Genomic DNA, 27,289 nt, shown 5'->3' on the forward strand with positions numbered 1-27,289 from the left:
CCATCCTGCTCCTTCCTTCCTCAGTCTCTTCTGCAGCTTCTCCTCTTCCTGCTTAGCTCCACCCTTCCTTAGCTCCACCTCCCCCTTTCCTGGGGACCACCCTGTTACAAGGGGGGCAGCGGGCACAACAGGAGAAGTCTGCCACGCCATGTGGGACCCTTGCTGGCCGGCTGGGCTCAATCAGGGGAGGCCCTGGAGATATTTTTAAAGGGATAGTCCCATTTAAAATCAAAACAAAACACTTGTCTCATTCAAATGCCACTAACCCTCATAGGGAAACTGATTTCAAAGGAAACACTCATTTTTTCCTATATTGTTTAGGACACTTCTCTGTGCCTCTGTAAGATGAGGACAGTGTCGTTCATTCACATAACACTACGCTTCCTTCGTAGGATGGTTGTGAAGATGACATGAGGTAGAACAGACACACACAGAGTAAACATCAGCCATGACGACTTATCTAGAAAACACAGTGTCGCGATAAGAACTGCGTGTCGGCCCACAGGTCTGAATTCCAGTCCTGGGGAATGTCTCATCTACCAGCTGTGTGACCCTGGTCGGGTCGCATCCCCCTCCAAACAATGAGGGTTCAATTTCTGGAGTCCATCTAGGTACCTAGTAGTGATGGAGGACAAGAATAGAAAAACTGGAAAGAAGGCCTCACAAGAGTAAAACCTGACTCACACAAGGAGGTGGGGGTCGAGGGGAATAACATGACCATTAGCCCAGCTGTAGAGGTCGTGACCCTTAGGCACCAGTGCCTTATCACAAGGCCTGAGACCCAAGCAGGATCAGGGAATGGAGCACAGGCCTAAGGGTAAAGATATGGAGATTGGTCCCACCCTGGAATCTCTGGTCCCTGCCTGGTTTTGCCCAGTTATCCCAAATCAGCAACAAGCAGCCACTCCACGGAGCAGTGACCCCTCCCAAAGAGAAAACTGTATCAGTGCAGTCTCCACACAGGCTCGGGGCAGCGCTCCCACTGCCCACCTGTGACGATGCAGGTGCTTCTATTCACCAACTCTCACCCTCCGCAGGGCAGCAGCCTCCTGCCTGCCCATGACCTGTACCATGCCGGGACTTCTCTTCGCTGACCTCCCTCAGCGGAGGCCGCTCTCAAGGCCGCCCGCCTGCAACCATGCAGGCCTCTCTCAGCAAACTTGCCCCTTTCCCTTTCCCTAATAAACCTGCTCTTTAAATGTAACTACCGTCTCTGTCTCGTGGAGAAACTCGCCTGGGAAACTCGCCGCGTGCCGCTGAAACGGGAGCTCTGGGGATACCTCTCCCAGAGTGAACCCAAGGACGCCACAACTGCACAAAAACATCAGTAAGATGCATTACACCCCCTTTTGATTTTCCTGAGCCAGCATCCCAGTGCTTCAAGAATGCTGAAAGCTGACCTCAGGATGCATTTCTTCTTCCCTCAGATCAAAGAACAAAGAAGAAGGTAAAGAAGAAACAGTACATACAGGGCAGACACACTGGCCGTCACCCCTCCCTGAAGCATGTGGGGGAGCCGTGCTGGGTGGTGGCTGCAACTTCCTCATTGTCCACCGTCCTCAGGTGGAGAAGAGTCTCTGCAGAACACAGTCCCCTGTGGCAGTGCCAATTCATCACCAGTCTCCTCACAAAAGGAGCTGACCCACATGGCACAGCAGACCTCTCCTGTCTCACCTGCAGTGTGTTTCAGTAGATCCGTCCGTTCTGCTCCCCACTCTATCTCTGGTGAATCCTCTCACCCCCTGCACCTCTGGCCTGTACCCCAGTTCTTCTATACAAAAACAAATAAAATCTTTCTAGATGGCTGAAGTTAGAATACCATTTACGCTCATCTCATTCCAGATTGCCCTCCTAGATTTTAGAACAGTCTTACAAATGCCTCCTCCAAGCACCAGGAGTAAGAATATGTAAATAAAGACTTGAATGTTGGGGATTCCCCCACACTGAATCCCCACAACTAACGATGAGGTAGAAAGAGAGCATGTTTACTCACTTCGCAGATGAGAAAAATGGAGGTCTACGAAGGTTAAGACTGGGACTAGAGATAGAATATTATTGCTTATCTCTATCCAAGGAGGCACTTATGGTTCCTAGCTATAGACTAAGGAGAGTTCTATTTAGAAGCAGCTGAAGACTTCTACTTTGCCAGGTGCTAGAGGTCAGAAACATTTCATTCTCCCTGGAAAATATTTTCTATTACTTTTAAAAAGAGGAAAGGTGGGGGGAAAGAATCAAAAGAGTCATTTTGATGATACTCATCTAAAAGAAAATGAAAAAATGAGGCAAGCTGTAGGGAAAAAGAACAAGCCTCCTGTGGCAAGAGGGATGGCTGACCTCCATTTCTTAGCGCTGAGACAACGGGGAGCTAAGTCCCCGCACTCCCTCATGCACACAAAGGCAGCCTTGACTACAAGATGAGTTTTATTAGACAGCAGCTCTCAGGCCAGAGCTTCTCATCCTTATTGCTAGAATCCACTACTGAACCCCACAAGAGACACTCTCTAAGAGCAAGTGTAAAAGACATGAACAGCTACTGCAGATACAACCATCTAGGGGTGAGACAGAAGACCTTTGGTATAAGAGCCATCTCCATAAGCAGGTAATAATTTTGAAGTCTGGGGGGGAAAGCAAAATAGGAGGCAGGAAGGGAACCTATCTGACACCAAAGTACTTACTGTTTAAAAAAAAATGCCTTGGGATAAGAAATTAGGTGCGCTTATAACTCAGTATTATGATAACATTGACTCTCAATAAAGCATTTGCTAAATTATAGCAACTGTCTGAGAAAGGAATTGCTCTGATAGCCCTATTTGGCCCTTTTTAGGATTCTGGACCCTTGCTATCCCAAGAAATAAGGAGTTCCACCAGCAGTGTTATGTACCCAGAAGACGGAAGGATCCTGGATGAAGAAAAGCAATCTGCAGGAGAAGCAGCATTTTGGAGTTGAGATAAGCTACCCAGAAATATGAATTACCTTTTCCTGCAAATATAAGGTTTTCAGTTATTGAAAAGGTTTTTGTTAGCAGTACAATAAACCCCAGTAGAGGTTCACGGTAATCTTTTCTCTAAACAATCATCACAGTCACCAATACTAGCATTACTTGGGATTGCATATTTGTTGCATCAAAAGGTCTCAAAATGCTTATGGGACATTCTCCCAGGAGAGAGGAGACTTGAAGGCTCCTAAAAGGAAAAAAAAAAAAAAAAAGCGATGACAAACAAGGACAGCTCTATCGACAGAAAGGATGTCTCAAAGCTGTCCCCATATTAGGTCTGGGGAGCTACTTTCATGTACTCATTTCCAAGTGTGCTTTAGAGACCTCAAATTTTTTCTCGTATGTTCAACTACAACTTTGCTAATCACAAGCCTGAGAAGTTCCAGCAAAGGAACCTCAGCTTTCACTATGGCAGTGCACAACGCTAGATACCATAAACACTGTACATTTACTTTTGGCACAGAGGAGAGTTTGCAGGGGCCTCTATCTGTGAGGTGCAGCTAGCTCCTAGCTACAGCCATTCTAGCACGGGCACAGGCAGCTTGTCCATACGTGTGTGCACAGCAACGGCAGAGCCAACGAATGAGTTCTTTACAACATGGGTCTGAATGATCTATGCAGACACTCTGCTAAATGGAAAACAAAAGATTCACAGTATCTAAAGCCACATATTTCAGAAATTCACATAACTCTCTATGGGAGAAAAACCCAAAAACCTGGTTAACAAGTTTCCTCTTTCCTAAAGAGAATTAAGAGGTACACAACATGAGCTGGAACAATTTGTCATCACCTTTTCAAAGAAGCCAGCATTGCATTGAATTGACATTTTAAAACATCACAAATGATGCAACTTCAAAATTAAATTCTTATAAAAAAATATCATACAAAGCATTACACACATCTAAATAAACATAAGTTATAATTAAAACACAGCTGCATATTTCAAATGCTTGGCAGTGATTCAATATTACATTAGACAAGTTCATGGCAGTTTTGAGGCTGGCATGGCTGGACTCTAATCCACTGTTCAAGCCCAGGATTAAGAGCCTATTATATTGTACAGAAGGACTATGGATAAATAGTAATATTAATGTAAAGGGTTCATCTAAGATTTTTTTAATAAAGTCTGATTTAAGTATTAAATACAAAGCTTACCAGACACAGTGCAAGTAGAGGCAGTTAATATTAAGATATGGAGGACAATTGTAGCTACAATCTAGAAATTCAGTGTTTTTTCTAATGTCATTTCTGCTCTGAATTTCATTCAGGATAACATGACCATAAATATGAAATAAGTAAAACAAGAAGTTTGATGCTGATGGGAGATGATTCATTAATCACAGGTCTGTGGTGTGGTACATGACACTGAATCCCACTGACATCTACTTTAACATTGTCCTCCTCACAATCAAAATTTCAACTCAAGCACGGTTTGCCTATAAGTAGGATGAGCACATGATATAGTTTAATGTTCAAATGGAGACATGTGAGGGTGAAGGTGGAGAGGAGACAGACCAGACAGGATGCTGAAAACAGTAGTATATTGGCGCTGTATCAGAAAACCAGTCTACGGGCACATACCTACGGCTAAAGGTAAATGGTAGTGTTTGAAAATCCAGTTTCTTCGCCTGTTAATACTAACCATGAAGAGACCCTACACAAACGAGGCAGTCTTAGTGGCAGTGAGTAAAACTTCTGTACCGCAGCACAACGCCTCTACAGAGCACTGCCTGAGTGTAAAAATACTTCCAGTGGCATAAAACAAAGGAAACGAGAAAAAAGATCAAGATGAGCAATTTCCTCAGATACAGGTGAGATTCAGTTTAAACTCACAGTTTCTTCTAAATAGTGCTAATGGAAGCGGTGAACACAGGCAGGAGGATGAAAGCTGAGGCACAGGATTCCGTGCGGGGCTAGGATGTACCAGAACTACTGTTATAGGACAGCCCCGATATTGAACGGGTTCCTGGCTCTGGGTCCTCACCCGCGCGCTTAAAAGGGACTTATTAATACTCCACTACAGACACCACAAAGCCTGTATGGAATTAGCTTTAGGACATCCTTTTCCCCCTAACACTACCATGAGATAGCTACAAACACAAAAATTTTAACATTTCTTAAATTTTCTTAAAAAAAAAAAAAGCAGGTTATATAAGGGGAATCACACACACACACACACACACACGCACGCACGCACGCGCGGCACAAGTGCTCATGTCCATCTCTCCCTACAAACACTTGACCAGTAAATAGAAAACAAAATGGAAGGCACTTAAACTATTAGCAAAATAGTGGATTGAAGGGGGAAATGCAAAGGGACTTATCTGAAGTTTTAGAGCATTTACCACAGTCCACGGAGCACTGGCCTTGCAGGACTGGTTCTACTTGTCCCCAGTGCCTGGAGACCCAGACCTGGTTCCTCAGGTATAGGAAAAACAATGGAGAAATAGTTCAAGTTCCTCTGCTACCTTTTCCTGTCCTCCTAGTGGGAGGAGTAAATTATCTGATTCTGGATGAAAGTCTGGCATTTACTAGGCCCTTTCTCTTGTCGGAGAAAGTCACTGCTCTCCTAATTTAGTCTCCATTATTTTAAAAGGTTATTAATTGTTCCAAATTCAACAAGCACCACTATTAAAATATTTAACAAATAAAAGAGGAGGGAGCAAGTGTGCCTTAACGATTTGCTACAAGAACCTTCAGTACCAGTAGAAGCACACCAGCCATGACTGAACAGAGCAGTCATTTAACCCTTTCAGCCTCATGCAAAGTAAACAGGGTTGAGTACAAGAGTACGTAGCAGTTTTAAAAAACTATAACTTTCTAACTTCCTCTCTAGAAATCAAGTGTGATGCTCAAGAAAGAAATCTTCTTCTTCCTTTATTTGGAAAAAACTGTCCTTCTAGGACAGTGCTTCCAAAAAGGTGGTCCTAGACCAGCACCAGCTTCCAGGGACACTTGTTCAAATGGAAATCCCTGGAGGGAGGTATGGGGTGTGGGTGTGTGTGGGTGTCAATGTGTCAGGGAGTTAGCTGGGCTTTGCTGAACATGCAACCCAGGTGACTCTTATGATCCTTAATTTGATCAATCCAGGGCCTTAGTTTTCCAAACGGCACGTTCATACCCTTTGATACACATCAAGAATTTTTTCCCCATGGGAAAAGCAGATAGGGCTATCTGTAAGGAAATCAATTTAAAGATCTTCAATTTCTATATTGTCCCAAGAGTTATCACAAATAAGACCTCTTCAGATTTGCCATTTTTCTCCAGAGGCATCAAACATGACAACACAAAAGATGAGGGAAAACCCCCCATAGGACTCTCAAGGCACACTGAGGACAGACTAATGTAAAGAGAATTTTGGTGGAAAATTATCTATCTTAGAACTATAATTGAGATGGTTGTATCAGAAATGTGTGTTAATGCATTTATTTGAGTCAAAAAGAAAATCAATTATTTTCTGACTGAAAGCGAAGTCTGATTTGGCTGATTAATTTTATAACAAGGTCAGACTTTGCCAGTTTATATGATAGGACTTTTTCTATAAATTTAATCACTTAAATCTATAGCTCCACAGTTTGGACAAAAATATCTTTAAAGCACATACACAACTAGTATGCACATTTTAAGGACCTAAACTTATTTTAAGAAATTAGAAGTCAAATTAAACATGTGCAAAAAGAAATCTAGGATGAGATTCACAAAATGGTGGAGTAAAGAAACATAAGGGAATGTTCTGAGGTGACAGAAACATTCTCTAGCTTGTCTGGTATAGTTACTAAGATGTCAACAATCCAGCAAAAGGGAACAATGAATTAGTGATTATACCTCAATTTTTTTAAATGTGCAAAAAGTTATATAAACTTTTTCAAAACTTAGGGAGTATTTAGCAAAAATGTTTGATACAATTATTCTAGGCACATGTGGAAGAGAGTTCTTGTTTTCTAAGACTTTCCTTTTGCTCTCTGACTCATGCAGCCTGACTGCAACACAAAGTGATCTGTAGCACTACAATATCACTGGACTAATCAAATCATTTATGCTTTTTCACTGTTAGCTTTAATATTTTTCTAATAGACACTTTGGATTTTGATGCCTAAGAACATTCTCTAACAGAAGAGTAGGGATTAACTAAAAAAATTAATCTTCAAGTAATTTGGTGAGTGAGTGAATGAATGTGTTGCTTATACTGGTAGGTGCTCCCAGATCCTCATCTTTAAAGGGAGAAGTCATTCACATATTTCTTCATGTCAATGGAGTCCCCAAATTGATAATCTAGTTTTAAAGCACTCACTCTCAAATTACATGTAAATTTAGAAGCAAAACTGTCCTGGAACACAGATGTTTGCACAAATTAATGAACGGATGCAATGGGTCACACTGAGTGGAGAGGCTCAACACTGATGTTTTGGTACATGGCCAGACGCTATTAATATTTCTTTGCAATTCATTGATTCAACTCTGCTATAAAAACCTTAATAACCAACTGAATCTCTTTCTTGCAAATAGGGCATGAAGCCCCGGCCTTCTTTAATCTTCTAGCACAGTGAAAACAAGTGACAAGATGGCCTGTCCTCCCATGAATAATGTTTCCATCTCGTGGTCTTTTCTCACACAGACTACATACATGGCTTCAAGACATTCTGGCAATCCTCCATGTTTTCTGCATCGGCTCTCTGTTCAAAAAGGTTATCTGATTGTTTGCCCATGCTTGATATAGTTTCTTGGCTTTCAGAACTGTGGGCCAAATCCAAGAATTCCACCGAGTTGCAGGAATCAAAACGTCTGGGGTTTTCTTCCTTTTTGTATCCATCTTTAGGTCTAACAACTGGAGCCGATACGGTTCTTCGGCAATCAAGGACATCAATTCCTTCATTTTCCTTTTCTGGTATGGCAGTGATATCAGACGTGGAGAGAGAATGGGTTAACTTAGAACAATCTGAATACCAATCCTTCCTCAAGGCCCAGCAACGAAAACAGTACCTCTTGCTTGGAGAGTTAAATTTCTTGCACTCAGTACACTGCCACTCACCCTACAAAGACAAGCACAGCCAGTGAATACTCACTTGGTGGTGAACAAGACATTGATTAAGCAGGTGGGGAGGTCAACTCCTCATTATGTCTCTAAGCTAGTGAGAGTTCAGACACTCCACACCAGTGGTCTAGCCTAGAATCTGAACAAATTCTACAGCTACATATAAGAAACTCTTGAAAAGTTGTATACTGATAGTAATACAATTACATTTCAAGCCAGAATTTGATATCTCTATCCCCAAGAAAGTTAACTGTTTTGGCGTTCTGACTTGGGTGGAACTGCTTGATTTTTTCCCCACTGCCTTCTTTTCTAGGTTCATTTCTCTGTGCAATTTACACATTTATTAAACAAAGCTGCTAAAGAATGAAAAAGAGAAAACAACTCATTCTTGCCTAATTAACAAATGTCTAAAATTTGGCAAAAAGCAAGCTAAAGTTAAAATGAAATTTGAAAGCTACTAAATTTACTCAAGTTCTCTCACTGCTCTCAGGAACAGGTAGTTGTATACCTAAATCACACTCTCTAAAAAGTCAATTTTTTTTTAAGACAAGAATTTTTTTTAAAGATTTATTTATTTTTGCATATAAGAACTTGAGTACAGGCCAGAGGTGCAGGGCATGAGAGGATTCACCAGAGACAGAGTGGGGAGCAGAATAGGCAGATTGAGATATACTGCTGAGGGGAGCAGCTGGCAAGACAGAAGAGGTCTGCTGGGCCATGTGGGTCAGCTCCATGGCTGGGGATCAAACTAATGGCAAAGTGGCTGTGAAAGCTTGATAGCTCCAAAACTTAACCCCTGTGCCACCAGGAAGGCCCCCCACTCCCACCCCACCAAAAATCAATATTCTTGTCCTTGAATGCCAAGTAATTTTTTTCCTACTTCTCCATATTCAAATGAGGTAAAACCAGAGCCCAGTGAATTTTAAATGGCTTGCTTAATTCAAAGGTAACTACCCGGAAAGTCAAAAGTATTTAATGTGGGTAACTGGCTGCCTTTTATAGGATTGATGATTTGATACAGGCTGACTTGATTACTTTCAGAGTCTGGGCCAAGCATTTCAAGTTTAGAAGTCATAACTCAATTGCCTAGACTGAAGGCAGGAATTTGACCATTTGTTAAACTGGGATGTTCTCTAGAGAGCCTCAAAACATTCTTGCCAGATACTCAGATTTTATTTAAAATGCTATATAAATACTCAAAGGAACTTCATAAAGATTTGGAAATGATAATTGATGGTGTCTCATAATCTACTTTCTCCTTTTCAGTAGTACATAAAATAACAGGACTTATTAAATTCAATGGCATCTTTGATTTGATGAAGTATAATCTATTTGCTTAATAGGTTTTCTAGGCCTAAGCAGTCACAGAAGTTTGATTAAGATGGATACACTTATCTCTGCTATTTGTATTATGGTCAAGAACACTTAATGGACTGATAAATTCCATTTTATTACTTAGCTATACACAGATAATTTGCAATGAATCACCATAACGGTGAACAGGGAAGGGGGTAGGGGGGTTGAAATCATCACTAGTGACAACCTAAATATTTTCTATTCATCAGCAGCAACATATAAAATCTGTTCTCTTCCCCATCACCTTTCTTCCCAAAGTATATTACCTAAGGGAAGCATTTAAAGGACATTAGAAAACAAGCATGAAAATCGAAAAGTAAGGTATATATTTGAGTTTAGACATGAGTGTCAATTGGTGATAAATCCAAACCTACTACCTAACAGCTTAAAGCTGAATATTAGTCTGCCTCAAATGTAAATGTGTGGATTTCATGTTTCCTTTTAAGAAAGCATTAAACATTTCCCATGTTTCCTTTTAAGAAAGTATTGAAGATACAATTTTTACACTTGATAAAGAATTTTAGGTAGCTTATAGATCTGCCTTTGGGGTTACAAAGAGGTATTTAATGGGAAAGTAGTGCAGAACTATTTTAAATAACTTGTGTATCCAATGCAACACATTCGAAGAGTTTTGATAGTAGGCAGAGAGGCAAAAAGAGGCAGTATCATCTCTTTCCAAGGTAGGGAAGCGCAGATCAAGTCTCCCCCATTTCTTCCCAAATTCCAATAAAAATTTATAATAAGATGTGGAAACCGACATCTCTATAGAGCTAGAAAAGGTAGGTGGAAACCGGGCTGAGGTTAAAAGGTATTCCTAAGCACAAGTGAACTGCTACAATTGTTAAAAGCTGAAGATGTGGGTGGTCCTAACAGCCCTTTTAGTATAGACTCATACCTCAGAGGTAACTTCTACATCAGTATCATCACTTAGGGACTTACAGTCCTCAAGGTCATCATTTTTCCCCACTTCAAACAGCTGTGAAGGCAAAGATATCTCATTAGTAAGGTGTACCTATTTTAGATGAGGCTACTACCTGAAAGCAAAAAAGACAGAAAAGCTTCAATTTAAAACTCACATTCTGTCTCTATCACTAGCACTTAAAAAGTAGACAGCTTAAGTCTGAGGGCAAAAACGTGACTCTGCACACACCTAGCAGGACTTTCAGGAGCATCAATGACTGAGCATGGGGAGGCTTGAAGGGGGAGGGCTACCAAATCACCTTCTGCCTCCAGAAGGGAGAGGCTGACCAAATTTGTGAATTTAAAGAAAATAAACAGTGTCAGAGTAGAGATGCTATGTAAATATGGAAATTTTTTCTTAGGAATCTTGGTAGGTAGGCATTCACAAGGACCCTGTGACAAAATGATAGTGAAAAGCACTGTATAAAATAAGGGACTTAGATGCAAAGACTGAAAATGGAGTATTTTAAGTTTTTACTTTTCATATTCAAAAGTAAAACCAGTTATGCGATTCTCTGGCTGTCCTAGAAAAGCATGCCCGTGGACCAGGAAACAAAGTCAAAAACTGCAGGAAGTGTCTTCTAAATTAAAAAGTTTAGAATTTTAAAATCCTAAAAACTCCATATTCCAGAAATGTAAGCATTACCAAAAAGGTCAATAAATAAAATAAAAAGGAGGAGGAGAGAACTTAAAATACTAAAAATTAAAAGCCTAGTTCTGCAATGCAAAACACAATAAAACCAAATATGACAAAATTGTAAACTTCTGTATAGAAACTTTTTTTTTAAAGAGGCACGTATTTTATTTATTTATTTGTTTATTTATTTGTTTGTTTGTTTATACATGCACTGGGTACAGTCAGAAGCACGGGAGGGTGAGAGAATTCACCAGAGCCAGAGCGGGGAGCAGAGCAGGCATCAGGGGAGGTCTGCACGCCATGTGGGACCCTCCGCCGGTGGCCGGGGAGCAGCTGGGGATCGAACCGGCGCTGCAGAGGCCGAGGGGACCCAGCGCTCAACCGCTGCGCCACCGGGGAGGCCCCATGTATAGAAACTTTCTCACAAAAGTTAAGTACTTTGAAGTCCCATCTCTCTGTAGAAGTTTCCAAGTGTCACCTTTGGCTTCATTCTAGCCACTTGATTTGCATACAACTAGTCTAACAAGAAATCCAAGCACCTCTTTGCTAATCACAAAAATATCAGAATATCCTTTAGAACTCCAAATTACTCTGAGAATCTTTTAAATTAAAAGGATGATACAACTTGGGTTTATTTCTTGCTATATATACTTAATGTTTACCAAGAATCTTGTCTGTGTCAGGAGTTGCCCGATTTGAGAATTGAACACATGCTTGTAGGACTCTTCATCCCAAAATCTCCCCCTATTGTAACTAAACTACATTAGAACTCAACTGTTTTTTCCCCCAGATATAAAGTTATATGGAAGCTACTACAATGTCTAAGAAATAAAAAATTTTCCCAACAGGCTCTTTTGGCTATTTAGAACTTTGCCTTCTTAGCAAAGCAAGATTTCTGGAAGAAAAAACACCAAAATGAGAAAATAAGCATTCAGGAAAAGGTAGGTAGTTTATTTCTTCTAATGAGGTAGGAGCTTTATGCATGATTGTATCTTATTTCTAAGGCAGTGTTGGTTACCTTAATGTTGGACATAAGAGAATACCAAAAAGGAAAATAGGGGGACCGTGTGAGTCACTTGTACAAAAAGGTATGGGTCACCAGATGTGAACAGGTTCACGATTTTCCCACAACAAACCTTTTTATCTCTCACTTTCCCTACTTCGTCAGACTGTTCAGTATCTGTAGCTTCAACTTTTATTCCAACACCAAACTGCTCTGACACGGACTCATTCAAAAACCACAAGTCATCTGTGGTATCTGAAACAATGGCCATACCTATATCCTAGTAGAACAAAAAACAAACAAGAGTTTTGTAGTCAGAGGCTTATCAAAGATGCTGAATAAACTTACATGAACCCAAACTCAATGTCTTCACATATGCCTCAAAGAACGCCCAGCCTTTAACATCTATTCATTCAGCAGATATCTACTAGACTCCTACAAGCTAATAGATGGATATAAAGGTATCTAGCAAGGAATTTTCAATTTTAATGGTATGTCAGATTTAATAGTAAATCAGGAAAAACTCTTGAGAAGTACCAAAGAGCTTAAAAGGCAGGATTCATTGTTGCTCAACCAAAAAGAATCCATTTCTTACATTCCTTTCCCACAGGTGACGCTCTAGGAAGTTAGAAAACATTACATTGTGACATGCTTTCCTTAATAGTTAGTGATGTTTATTGAAGAAATATGAGAAACACAGAGGGTAACGCAGACTTTTTGTCCTTTCTGAATTCTTAAACAATTTAATTTTATTTCTACATTTATCTACATTTATGACATGCTTTTTACAATATTCATAAAAGACAACTTATTCTGCCACCATTATATACCTATTCATCAACTGAACACTGAATGCCTACAATGTGTCAGATATTGTTCTAGGTATTAGGCAATAGAAGAGCAGTGAATATAAAAGCCATGGACTTGATTTCGGGGAGAGATATAGACACAAAAATTCTAGTAAGTTGTACAAAGTGAGAAGTGCAATGAAGAATATAAAATAAGTTAAAGGAGTGTGATGATGATGGCTTGAATTAGGGTATGACAGTGAAAGTGGTTAGTAAAAAGTGGTTAGATTTCAGATACATTTTGGATCAAAAACTGCTAATCTTGACAAAGAAATCAATGCTGTCTTATGACATCTGGCTGGAAACACTGAGTGGAAAGTAGACAAGACAAATGAATGGTTAGAAAGAAGTATTTGGTTAAAAAAAAATCAAGACTCAAGAGTTCTGTTCTGAATATGTCAAATGTCAGATCATCTAAGTGGAGGTGTTGAATGAGCAGGAACCTGGGCATGAAGTGGAGAGGTCAGGGCTGAAGATAGAGACTGAAGCATCACAACACACAGATGGTACTAGACCAATAGCACTGCACGAGAACTCTTAGACAATGCATTGTGCAGTCAAGAGTAACCAAGTTTACTACTCTTTCAAAAGAACTTCCCCCTCAAATGTGAAATTTACCTGATTTGTCTGTAAATCAGTTGAGCCATTACTTCTAGGTGTATAGTTGTTTCTCAAGTTTCCTAAAAACCACCAAGGAAGGCCGGCTACATCCCACTCCTCAAACCCAAGGTCCAGTCTAGAGGTCCCATCTTGAGTTAAATTTTCTATCAAGTCTTCATCTATAGATGTTAAAAGAATGATAACTATGTACACAGTACTTGAAAATTTAGACTTTATAATACTCACAATACTTTATAAGTAAAAAGAAATTTTTACTCCCAGTGAGAAATAATCAGAAATCAAATAGCTGTCTCGGTAGCACACCCCAAATCTCCTCCCATTTAGGCTTCATTAGCAAGTAATGTCATTAGAAGTAGAGGATCCTATATGAAGAAATATAAACTATGAAAAGTACTAAACAATGATACCGCTCTAAAAGAATGTCTAAAAAGTCATTTAGTGGCATTCTCAACATTCAGAGCACTACAATAACTAGAAAATGATTTGGTCAAGCACAGAATGCCTGATGATGGCATGACCCACTGGACTGCAAACTGGCGACGGCACAAAGACAGAAGCCAGGTGGCATGAATAACAATGGGCCATCACAAGGTTGTCAAAGCAGTCTCATTGGCACATCCGATACTTTGGAACATTTTTCAAAAATTCATGTTTTAAAGTACAAAACACTGAACCCCAGGTTTCCTAAGTATGTATGTTATGAACTTTCTAGCTCAATGGGCTCTACTGGAGTTAAGATACCTAACAACTAGAAATATTTCAAGGGAAAAAAAATCTCCAGTTGAACATCAAAATGATATTCAGGGCAGTTATTAACCAGTTTGTCGCTAACAAAGTTTTTTCTTTCATTCCCACTATCCCAATGTTTTTGTGGCGCTTTCCGACTGTCCTACTTTCTTACTCTCCTCTACCTCTTCCCAGATGATTGAAAAAAATTTCTGTAATAAATGGGTCCCTGCCAAAACAAAGGATTACCCTATCTACTTAAAAAGTATGTCAATCCCACCTGCTAAAAGGAAACTAAAACCACCTCTGTTCCTTACTCACTACTAAAATTATCAGAAACCGAATTTCTGAGTTGAGACTTATTAAATGTTATCTTTATCTAGTCAAGCTCTATAACTTTATTGTAAATGGACTGGAAATGGGTCATTCTTTCCTCATATAAAAAATTCCGTCCTTTCTACTTGTATACCTTCCTTGAAGGCTAAGCTATTTATTCTCAGCAAACTACATACAGTCTCCTGAATTGGCTTTTTCTTATAAACAGCTTTTTGAGTTGAAAATGGGCAAGGACCTGAAGAAATAAAAGTACACATTTAACGCCACACAGAGAGGACTAGCTCCAAGGTAACTAGGCAGCCTCTAACTCTTCAAATGCAATTTGAAGAAAATTATCCAAACTGATCGAAGTTCAATGAACATTTAAATCTGTTTAAACAGCAAAATGAGCAACTTGGATGTTGCCAGAGGCTTAGCCTGCCATTGCTTTAAGTTTGAGGCAGGTACCTAAACAAGAAACCATCATGCCACAAAATACCCCTGAGGTACTTATGATTTTAAACATCTTTGTAGAAAGTTTTAGAGCTCTTTTATAAAGTAGGGTTTGGGGGAAACTTTCAAAATATCAATTAACTCATACAGTCCAGCCACACCTAAGGATGCGGCAAAGATCTGATAACAACCATACAAGGACAAAGAGCGACTAGGTTTCTTATGTTCATTCTTGGCTCTAAGTCATTAAGTATATTTATGACTACTGCAAACTTCAAAAATCTAAGAAAATTAGCCTCTGGCAGACAAATCAAATAAAATTTCTAACCTGGTGGAATACATTCAGGGACAATTAAAGCTCAAGGCAGCTTGAGTTACCAAGTTGCAAACTTGAGACATGTGTAGCTAATTTCTATTAGCATGTGAAAAAGGTTTTCTGAAAAGAATGAGAAATAAGTATGACCTACACCCTTCTACTCCATACGTAAAGAGACAGCATTATTATTATTAGAATCCTCTGATATCTGGTCTTAATTATAGTAAGTGCTTAACATGGACAGCCATTTCTAAAAACTGGAAGAAGGGGAGGGAGAGAAGGAAGGATAAAAGAAAGAGGGAGGAAGGGAAATCGACATAGACTTAATCCAAAATTACCTCCTCTAGAATTTCTGCACTTATGCTGTGAGGTAGGCAGTGTGGGGAAATTGCCTTCTTCAGTTCTCTTCCTGGAATTGGAACTTTCTTCTGCACTTTGCTGAAAAAAAGGGAAAGGTACCAATCAGTGGGAAAGAAATGACTGAGACCAGGGGATGTAGCAGTTCTACTCTGGCTCACCAGTTAGTGTGCAACACAATGGGTTATGCACAAGAGAATTCTGAAATTCACAACAGTCATCAAATAAAGGCCACACCTCTCAACCCTCTGCAGCAGAGGTAGGAGAATCCCAAACCTGGGGGGAAAAAATCTCTGCACAAAAGGCCAAAATCTGTTAGAAACAGGCTATAAATATAATACCTTATTACAAAAGTAGGCATAATTCAGAAAACATGTGACGCCTTTACCATATACCAAGATAATCATAAAGTTTTCCCAGGTTTGGGGAGCTCAAAGAAATGGCCTGACAAGAACTTAACTACAACAAGTTTGTTAAAATCTAATGAAGCAGTTTTCTCAAACACCTTGTACATACACCATCACACATACAGGCACACATAAACCCCAAAGAAAATGTAACTGGAAGAACTGAAGATCAGAAGTGCTACATCCCAAAGAAAGATTCAGAGACTGGAACTCTGTTATGGGCAGAACAGAGAAGGTTCACTCTGTCCCTGGTCTGTGAACTCCCAAGAACCTTTCTTGTTAAATTCTTACCACATTCAGGAAAGGACTTGGGAGTCCAAGGAGCCACAGGTACAGAGAAGGGGCCACTCTGTACAACAAAAGAGGTCACCGTGTGGTGATTTTACCTGCAGTTGGTCTTGACCTGGAATATCCATACTGTGATCCTGTGCGAGAGCGAGAGTCTGAGCAGCATCTGGATAGCAAGTGAAACAAAAGGAAAACCTTCCCTGGTAATAACCATTCTTTCCACAGAGAAAGGACCTCAGCAAACAACCCTGGAGCCAGGTGTGGTCCCTAGAAATGTACTTTTCCACGTTGCCTGGACAAGGCTCTCATCCAAAAAGAAGGGAAAAAACTAATAAAAATGGCAAAGACTAAAACAGACTACTTTCAAAATTTACTCCCAAAATCTTATCTGGGGAAAATGAAAAATGGCTAAAAAACGTTTTTTCCATAACAAGCTTTCAAATTTTAATATGAGAACTGAGGTCAAGGAGCAAATAATGGAGAGTATTTTTATCATCTCTTCCTAAAGGTGTTTATTACCAAGTGTGCCTAAGATATAAACAACAACAACAACAAAAAAAAGGTTTGACTTTTTAATTTTTATTTTCAAGTGTTAAAATTATACAGGGTTGTGAGATTTGAAAATCTGGAATTTTCCCCACATGCTTCTTAACAATAGCATCCTTCATGTAAACCTACATTCTAAGTGTTGATTTCACAATTTAAATTCCCATCACCTGAATGCAGATTATTTTTTTAAAGATTTATTTATTTATGCATACAAGAACTGGGGTACAGGCCAGAGGTGAGGGGGCAGTGAGAGGATTCACCAGAGACAGAGTGGGGGGCAGAACAGGCGGATTGACTGAAATACACTGCTGAGGGGAGTAGCGGGTGAGACAGGAGCGGTCTGCTGCACCATGTGGGTTGCTCCCTGGCCGGGGATTGAACTTGTGCTGCAGAGGCTGCAGATAGCTTCTTAGTACTGTGCTTAATCCATTGAACCACCAGGAAGGCCCTGAATGCAGATTATTTTTTTTAAATAAAAAGGATTTACTTTTCCCAGTTAGAGGAGGCAGTTAGTTTTTCTCAAGGTCAATTAAAAGAAGCAGAGGTAACAATAACCTGATAGATATTCTTAGTGTAAAAGAAACATATTTCAAGGACTTGAAAAATTTTCAAGCAGAACAAAAGATGAAAACTTAGGTATAGGAAAAGATCACTCACTACATGAAGCTCTGTGCAACCAAGATGCAACCAAGTGAGTCTATCCTGTGCTGGTACATCAGCAACTGCAGTCTCGGAAGAAAGACACTCATGGAGGATAAAGACAGGCAGAGAAAGCGCACAGATCCTACAACTGGTCTGACAATTCAGTTGTTTTGCACAAAGTTAACATTTTCAAAATTACTGACAACATTATTTCTAAAAGCATTTTTCATAGCTATAGATACTGAGAAGTTTGAGAGACAAGATTTTCTGACCACAAGGAGCTTTATCCTTTATAGCTCAACAGCCTTACAATCTTTCCTAGGTTAAAACAATTAGAAACAAAAATAAATCTGGTGAAACAGATAATGTACAAAGGGATTTTAAAATAAGGTTTGGGCCTCCCGGTGGCGCAGTGGTTGAGCACTGGGTTGTGAAGCTGCCCGCAGCCTCTGCGGTGCCGGTTCGATCCCCGGCTGCTCCCCGGCCACCGGAGGAGGGTCCCACATGGCACGCAGACCTCTCCTGCCGCCCGCTGCTCCCCTCAGCAGTACACTCAGCAGTGTACTTCAGTCCTTCTGCCTGCTCTGCTCCCCGCTCTGGCTCTGGTGAATTCTCTCACCCTCCTGCACTTCTGACTGTACCCAGTGCATGTATAAACAAAACAAACAAACAAACAAACAAATAAATAAAACATGCCTCTATTAAAAAATTAATTAATTAATTAAATTAATATAAGGTTCACCATTTATTTTTCATTGCTTTAGTATACATGTGGAAAATAAAGAATTATAAAAAAAATTAGAGAAATAATTTTATAAAGAACTACCTTAACTTTAAATAATGGCATTTTCTTCAGCCATAAAATAAAAGCTTTAACTTATTTTTTAATGGTGTAAAACAGGTGACATGGGAAGCAATGTCAACCAATGCACGTCCAAGTAAGAGCAAACAATCAATCAAAATTACTTTGGGGCAATTCCCTAATTTTAATCATTGTACTATGGTTATATAAAGATGTCACCACTTGGGGAATCTGGGTAAAGAGTATATGCAACTCTTTATAATACTTTTTAGCAACTTTTTTGTAAATAAAATTATCTCAAAGTGACAAATTAAATAACAAAATGTTTTGAAGAATTAACATTATGAAAAAAATGTGTTGAAAACTGAGGGAAATTCTTTCCATTACAAGCAAGAGCTAGGGGGCCTCCCTGGTGACGAAGGGGTTAGTCTCAGCACTATCTCTGCTGGGGCCTGAGTTCAATCCCCAGCCAGGGAGCTACCCACATGGCGCAGCAGACCTCTCCTGTCTTGCCCACTGCTCCCCTAAGCAATGTATTTCAGTAGATCCACCTGTTCTGCTCCCCACTCCATCTCTGATGAATCCTCTCACCGCCTCCCACCCATCTGGCCTATACCCCAATTCTTCTGTGCCTAAATAAACAAATCTTTAAAAAAAAAAAAAAGGTTAAAGGGACATTAAAGAATGATGAAAAGAGGGCCTCCCCTGGTGGCGCAGCAGTTGAGCGCTGGGCTACAAAGCTGCCCGCAGCCTCTGCAGTGCCGGTTAGATCCCCGGCCGCTGGCGAGGGTCCCACATGGCGCGACAGACCTCTCCTGTCCCGCCCACTGCTCCCCTCAGCAGTGTATTTCATCAGTCTGTCTGTTCTGTTCCCAGCTCTGGCTCTGGTGAATTCTTTCACCCTCCCGCACTTCTGACTGTACCCAGTGCTTGTATAAATAAATAATTAAAAAAAAAAAAAAGAATGATGAAAAGAGCAAGGACTGCCCATTCAGAAACAGATGCACCACTACTCATCAGTGGCAGCTGATCTTAAGCAAACCATTTATCTAATTAAAAAAAATCCTCAGTGTCTCCATTTCCAGACCTTTCTCACAAGGTTGTTAAGAGGATCAACTGAAATACTTGTTATAGAAATGTTCGTTTTAATATACAGCATGTTAAATTCTGCAAATGAAGTAAAAGAAAGAAAATGAGAGGGTAAGAGTTATATCTCCTCTGGATATTCAGACAACAGATCAGAACAAATCTGAGAAAAAGAGTAGATGCGCAAATATAAAATCCTCTGTTTATTTCAAGTTTTTAGTGACAATCCCTGTAAACCACACTATTTCACAAGTGATTGCCTTCCCCCTCAAACAGAAATTTATAACTGGGTAACACAGGTAGATTGTCAATGAAACTAAGCAGTTCCAAAATTCATTGTAAGTTCAAAATCATATTTCAATATCAAAGTAGTTTCTTTACTCTCACTTTAAAGCATAAATCTTCATTAGGAACAATTCTTTTCAACCTATTTGTTTCAGGAAACTACTGAAAGATAGCCAATCAATAGGGATCACAAGCTTGGGCTTTCTCCAAAGGACAATGTTCCCGAGAATCTAATTTGAAATCCATACAAGGGTTTCATGTAGGAACAGGAAAACAAAAAGTTTCATTACTTGGAAATAAGTGTGAGATAGTTACAATTTAGTCATGTCCACTTTATTCACTGATCTCTAATACACTGCACTTCAGACCCAAAAGCAGTTTCCTGCAATACCTAGTAAGTTAAACTCAAAAGGCAGTACTTAAAAGTATGGAATCAAGCAAAAGGTTAGACAAGTTGTCATTCAAAAGAGAAGTGCTAAACACATAAAACATCACCACAAGGGTACGATCTACAAACTCTAAAATGCTGGAAATTCTAAAGAAAAAATAATCCATTTCTTCAATAAATGATACAAAAACAAAAGGAGGGTTAAGTTTTAGAGATAAAAGATACTTAAAAGACATGTCAGCCAAATGCAACATAAGAAATTTGTTTAAATCTGGATTTAAACAACTCAAATGTAAAAGATGTTTCTGAGGAAACTGAGAGAAACTATACATAAAATGGCTATTGGACAGTATTATGGAGTTATTTATCATTATTAATTTTGTTGCATGTAATAATGTTACAGTAATGGTGGATTTTAAAAGTATGTATAGGTGAAGCAAATATGGCAAAATGTTAACAATCACTAAGTCTAAAAGGAGGGTACTAATGATACTAATCTATTTTCAGCATTAACTGGAAAGTTAAATAACACAGCAGTAACCAACTGCACAAGCCATCCCTCCCAGTCGCGCCCTGATGGCCTTCCATGCCCATCTTGGTCCTGCTCTGCTTTCCCATCATTTGCCCCCTTGAACTCAAAGCTGTGACACAGAATAAAGAAATATGATGCGACGTACCTGTAGTAGTGGTGGCTAAAGTGACAAGATTCTTTCTTAGCATATCATAGAGTGGGCTGTGAGAAATTAAAAAAAAAAGTGAATATGGCTCTCCATTAAAATTTTAAGTATATTTCTGATATGCTATTTCCCAACTTTCCCTATAATGTATGTATTCTGTGTTTTCCACAGAATAGATTTCTCAGAATCTAAGAATTATTTAAATATCAAGATGTAATGCCCAAGCCCTTGTATTATTTTGTGACCATTAAAAAACTAATTTACATTTAATTTTATTAATAACAACAGTAACACAAGTAGGGAGATTTCCTTACAAGACAATCCCTTCCTTCTAGGACTTAAGTTTTACATTATAATTGGGACTGGGAGTGGAAGGGAGTCTACCAAAATAAGACAAAAGGAGCTGAGAAGAAACAGTCATCACAAAGCTATAGAGTGAAAGAGAAGACTGGATTCTCAATTATTAATTACCTTGTCACTGTGTTAATAACCACATACCCTATGCACCTGGAGAAAGTCACACAGCTGGTCAGAGTAGTTCTACTGTGATTCTCAGGAAGCTCTTCATCAACCTCAAAGTGCCCAGCAAGTCTACATTTCTTTCATCAATTCACTCTTCCCTTCTCTACAACTATTTCACAAAATTATAATCTAGTCACATCAAATTCCCTCCTACCCAGACACATACATGTGATGCTCAATCTACCTAAAGTTCTCCTTCAACCATTCCCCGTAACTGACACTTTAACTACCCTTCAGCTATCAGCACAAACAGCACTTCCTCAACCAGCACTTCTACCCCCTAAAAAACCCTATATTCCACCCCACAAAATGTACCTTCTTTCTGAAACATTGTTCATAGTATAGCTTGGAAAGCAATAGAATGATAAGGAGGAGAGCATCTCCTGTCTCATACAACTCTTTTAAGACCCTTAAAATGAGAAACTGTTGCTCACTGTTATATTCTCAGTGTCTTAGAGGCCACCTGACAGATGTAGGCTCTTAAATATTTGTTGACCAGAGAAATAAATAGTCATTACCATTATAACCTAAAGAGATTAAGTGGTGAGGTATAAATGCCCAAAAAGATAAACCCTCAATCTTCTTACCTTGGCTCTCTCACGGAGAAACTCTGACGTCCAAGTAGTTCTCCCAAAAGATCCCCACCACAGTATACCATGTGCTGTTCCTGCTGATCATAGAGCTGCTTCGCCATTATATACTTGCCAAGATATTGCAAGACCTGCATGGGAATAAAATACCATGAAGAAACCTGTCCAGCTGCTGCCTAAAACACACATGCATGGCGGTGCTGTGTAAAGTGTCCTACAGCAAGAGAGCTGCCCCCAACTAGACTCATTCATTTATTATCATTCTGGACATTAACAAACCATTACTTTCTTTCTTTTTTTTTTTAAATAATAAATTTTATTTTTATATTCCCCATACAATTGCAACCACCCATTCTGACCCCAATCCCTCCCCTCCCGCCCCTCACCCCCCCAAAAGTGTCTCTGGTTCATAGTTTTTTGTTGATTTTGATTTTCGCTTTCTTATAGTTATTCATTTTTCTGGTCCCTTATTTAAGTTTTCTAGATTCCTGTTATGAGTGAGACCATCCGGTCTTTTTCTTTTTCTTTTTGGCTTATTTCACTGAGCATGATCCCTTCCAGCGCCATCCATGTTGCTGCAAATGGCATGTGTTTATCTTTTTTGAATGATGAGTAATATTCCATGGTATATATGTACCACATCTTCTTAATCCAGTCATCTATTTTTGGGCATTGGGGCTGTTTCCAAAGCTTAGCTATTGTAAACAGTGCTGCTATAAACATAGGGGTGCAGGTGCTCTTTGGAATTGATGTTTCTGTGTCCTTTGGGTAAATACCTAGGAGTGGAATTGCTGGATCCTATGGAAGCTCTATGTTTAGTAGGTCCAGAAATCTCCACACAGCTCTCCATAGTGGTTGGACCAGTTTGCACTCCCACCAACAGTGCAGAAGAGTTCCTTTTTCTCCACACCCTCGCCAACACTTGTTGTTGCTAATTTTTTTAATATGTGCCATTCTCACTGGTGTAAGATGGTATCTCATGGTAGTTTTTATTTACATTTCCCTGATTACAAGGGATGTTGAACATTTATTCATATAATTGTTGGCTATTTGCATTACCTCTTCAGAGAAGTTTCATTTTAGCTCTTCTGCCCATTTTTGGACTGGATTATTTTCTTTGTTGTTGTTGAGTCTCATCAGCTTTTCGTAGATTTTTTTTGATCAATCCTTTATCATTAGTGTTGTGTGCAAAAATGTTCTCCCAGTTGGTGGGTTTCTCTTTGTTTTTGTTATTGTCTCTTTTGCTGTACAGAAGCTCTTTAATTTGATGTAGTCCCAGCTGTTTATCTTTGCCTTCACTGTCACTGCTTTGGGTGATGTGTCTGTAAAGATGTCTTTGATGTGCAAATCACGTAGTGTTTCGCCTATATTTCCTTCTATATATTTTATGGTTTCAGGTTTTATGTCTAGTTCTTTAATCCATTTTGAGTTGATTTTTGTGTATGGTGTGAGGTAGTGGTCAAGCTTCATTCTTTTGCATGTAGCGACCCAGTTTTCCCGGCACCATTTATTGAACAAACTTTCTTTGCTCCAATGCATAGTCTTTGCTCCTTTGTCAAAGATTAGTTGACCATAAATCTGTGGGTTCATTTCTGGATTTTCTATTCGATTCCATTGGTCTGTGTGTCTGTTCTTGTTCCAATACCATGCAGTTTTGATGATTATGGCTTTGTAGTAGAGTTTGAAGTCTGGGAGTGTGATGCCTCCATTCCCTTTTTTTTTTTTTCAGGAGAGCTTTGGCTATTCGGGGTTTTTTGTGATCCCATATGAATTTCATCAATAACTGTTCTATTTCTTTGAAGAATTACATTGAAATTTTGATTGGAATAGCATTGAATCTGTAGATTGCTTTTGGTAGGATGGCCATTTTAATAATGTTTATTCTTCCAATCCATGAGCAGGGGATGTCTTTCCATTTCATTGTGTCTTCTTCTATTTCTTTTAACAGTGTTTTATAGTTTTCTTTGTATAGGTCCTTTACCTCTTTTGTTAGATTTATTCCCAAATATTTGATTTTTTTTGTTTCAATAGTAAAAGGGATGTTTTTTTTGATTTCTTCTTCTTCAGATTTATTGTTTGTGTATAGGAAGGCTACTGACTTTTGCGTGTTGATTTTGTATCCTGCCACTTTACTGAACTGATTGATGAGTTGAATTAGTTTTTCTGTGGAGTTTTTGGGGTTCTCTATGTATATTATCATATCATCTGCAAACAGTGATAGTTTGACTTCTTCTTTTCCTATTTGGATTCCTTGGATGTCTTTCTCTTGTCTTATTGCTCTGGCTAGGGCTTCCAGTATTATATTGAAGAGCAGTGGTGAGAGTGGACATCCTTGTCTTGTTCCAGATCTTAATGGAATTGCTTTCAGCTTTTCACCATTGAGAATGATACTGGCTGTTGGCTTGTCATAAATAGCCTTTATGATGTTGAGGTATGTTCCTTGTATCCCAAGAATTTCAAGGGCTTTTATCATGAATGGGTGTTGCACTTTGTCAAAAGCTTTCTCAGCATCTATTGATATTATCACATGGTTTTTATATTTCTTTTTGTTGATGTGTTGGATAACGTTGATTGATTTTCGGATGTTGAACCATCCTTGTGTCCCTGGAATGAATCCTACTTGGTCGTGGTGAATTATCTTATGGACACATTGTTGGATTCTGATAGCTAAAATTTTATTGAGGATTTTTGCATCAGTGTCCATTAGGGAGATTGGCCTGTAGTTTTCCTTTTTTGTGTTGTCCTTGTTTGGTTTTGGTATTAGTGTAATGTTGGCTTCATAGAACGTGTTTGGTATTGTCCCTTCCTTCTCAATTTTTTGAAAGAGTTTGTGAAAGATAGGCACTAATTCATCTCTGAATGTTTGGTAGAATTCATTTGTAAATCCATCAGGTCCTGGGCTTTTGTTTTGGGGAGGTTTTTGATTACCATTTCAATTTCGCTAATTGTAATTGGTCTGTTTAGGTTTTCTATTTCTTCTTTATCTAGCTTTGGGTGATTGTAGAGTTGTAGGAATTTGTCCATCTCCTCTAGATTGTTGAACTTGTTTCCATATAACTGTTCATAGTAGTTACTGATTATTCTTTTGATTTCTGCTGTGTCCGTTGTGATTTCTCCTCTTTCATTTGTGATCCTGTTTATTTGTGCTTTCTCCCTTTTTTCCTTTGTGAGCCTGGCTAGGGGTTTGTCTATTTTATTGATTTTTTTCAAAGAACCAGCTCTTGGTTTCATTGATCTTTTGGATTGTTTGTTTAGATTCAATTTCATTTATTTCTGCTTTGGTTTTTATTATTTCTTTTCTTCTACTGGTTTTGGGGTTTTTTTGTTGTTCTTTTTCTAGATCTTTGAGCTTTGAGATTAGGTTGTTTCTTTGACTTCTTTCTTGTTTCTTGATGTGAGCTTCTATTGCTATATATTTTCCTCTTATTACTGCTTTTGCTGCATCCCATACATTAAGGATATTGGTGTCCTCCTTGTCATTCAATTCAAAGAATTTTTTAATTTCTTCTTTGATCTCCTCATTAGTCCAGTGGTCTTCCAGTAGTGTGGTTTTTAATCTCCATGAGGTAGGAAAGTTCCTTGCCTTCTTTTTATGGTTTATTTCTAGTTTGATGCCTTCATGGTCAGAAAAGATGGTTGATATGATTTCAATCTTGGTGTATCTGTTGATGTTTGTCTTGTGCCCCAGTATGTGATCGATCCTGGAGAATGATCCATGTGCGCTTGAGAAAAATGTGTACTCCGTTTTTTTGGGGTTTAGTGTTCTATAGATGTCTGTTAAGCCCAAATGCTCTAGGTCCTTATTTAGAGCTTTAGTTTCTTTACTTATTTTTTGTCTTGTTGATCTATGCATTGTTGATAGTGGTGTGTTGAAGTCTCCCACGACGTATGTGTTTTCTCTGATGTCTGTTTTCAGAGAGGACAACAGTTATCTGATATATTTTGGTGCTCCTTCGTTTGGTGAGTATATGTTAATGAGTGTTATTTCTTCTTGAAGTATTGTCCCCTTGATCATGATGTAGTGACCATTGGGGTCTCTTTTTATTTTTTTGAGTTTGAAGTCTGTTTTATCTGATATAAGTATAGCTGTTCCTGCTTTCTTTTTTGGTCCATTTGCTTGTAGGATTGTTTTCCATCCTTTAACTTTGAGCCTATTTTTAACTTTTGTAGCTAAATGTGTTTCCTGGAGACAGCAAAAGGTTGGGTTTGTTTCTTAATCCAGGCTGCAACTCTGTGTCTTTTTATTGAAGAGTTTAGTCCATTTACATTTAGAGATAATATCGATATGTTAGCATTTGTATTTGCCATTGTGTTTGTCTTTCCTTTGATTTTATTTATTCTTTTAATAACTTTTTTTTTTTTTTGGCCTTCTTTCTTTGTTATTCATCCTTCTGAGGTTCTGGCTTTAGGATTCCTTGTAGTATTTTTTGGAGTGGGGGTTTAGTCCTAATGAAATTCCAGAGAACAAACCATTACTTTCTAGAACAGAAGTGTACTGGTCTGACAAGAAAAAATGTGGTGAATTTCACCCAGCATTCCCTCAAAAATTTTCTCCCAAGTCTAAATAGAAGTAGTAACTTTAAATTTGCTTGATCAGAAAAATATTTTCCAAGTCCAAGGGCATAAAACCATATGCATTTGATATGTGTTCATTTCAATGGGGGAGTGGGGGAAATAAAGTACAATGTTCAATATGCCATCAGCAGTATAAAGCAGCAATTAGCTTTTTTTTAAAAAAATTATTTATTTATGCATAGAATAGCTGGGGTATAAGCCAGAAATGCCAGGGAGTGAGAGGATTCACCAGAGACAGAGTGGGGAACAGAACAGGCAGACTGACCAAACAGAACAGGCAGAGTGCTGAGGGGAACAGCGAGATAGGGGAGGTCTGCTGCGCCATGTGGGTTGCTCCCTGGCCGGCTGGGGATCGAACTTGTGCTGCAGAAGCTGCAGACTGCTTCATAGTGTGGTGTTTAACCCCTTGTGCCACCAGGAAGGCCCCTAAAGCAGCAATTATCTTTAACTGAAGACCAAGGCAGCAATTATCTTTAGGTCCCAACTTCTCAGGAATTTTAGATATTTGAACAGAAGTTTTTCTAACACTGGTCCCATTATATTGGAACAGTATTTCTAGGGTCCCCTCCATCTCAGACAACATATGTCAGTGAAAATACAACACTCATCAATTACCTAGAAAAAACCGGATGGGGAAGAGCATCTACTGGAAGAAAAGGGAGGAAACTTTATGTCTGTCTCGCGTTCAGAAAAAAATAAATACCCTTTAAGGATACAAAGATCATCTAAAACACTATTCTAATATGTATATAATACACTATTCTTATATCATACCTGCCTGAATACACATACTAAAAACCAGTAAAGTTTTTAAATTGGGAAATTCCCTTTATGCAGTCAGCTCTCATGATAGAAACA

General features: G+C 39.0%; 1 protein-coding gene across 4 annotated transcripts in view; it reads right to left on the reverse strand.

The window, feature by feature from the left end:
* Nucleotides 1–27,289, reverse strand: part of LOC119250713 (protein Mdm4-like) — a 139,616-nt gene that overhangs the window by 93,869 nt on the left and 18,458 nt on the right. The window contains exons 4-12 of one of the 4 annotated variants that reach the window (XM_037518358.2): nt 21,854–21,987; nt 20,745–20,800; nt 16,414–16,481; nt 15,602–15,701; nt 13,451–13,611; nt 12,118–12,264; nt 10,280–10,360; nt 7,977–8,026; nt 7,818–7,878 (exon numbers count right to left, since the gene is read on the reverse strand). In XM_037518358.2, coding sequence (XP_037374255.1) covers nt 7,866–7,878; nt 7,977–8,026; nt 10,280–10,360; nt 12,118–12,264; nt 13,451–13,611; nt 15,602–15,701; nt 16,414–16,481; nt 20,745–20,800; nt 21,854–21,987 — 810 coding nt within the window. In that variant the 3' untranslated portion in view covers nt 7,818–7,865. Of the gene's footprint in view, nt 1–7,569; nt 8,027–10,279; nt 10,361–12,117; nt 12,265–13,450; nt 13,612–15,601; nt 15,702–16,413; nt 16,482–20,744; nt 20,801–21,853; nt 21,988–27,289 lie in introns of those variants that run through there. The other 3 variants (XM_037518356.2, XM_054697697.1, XM_054697699.1) reach the window with 3 other exon arrangements.

The sequence above is a fragment of the Talpa occidentalis genome, unplaced genomic scaffold (assembly GCF_014898055.3).
Source record: "Talpa occidentalis isolate TD23 unplaced genomic scaffold, MPIMG_talOcc4v2.1 talOcc4.18, whole genome shotgun sequence".
Classification (NCBI taxonomy): domain Eukaryota; kingdom Metazoa; phylum Chordata; class Mammalia; order Eulipotyphla; family Talpidae; genus Talpa; species Talpa occidentalis.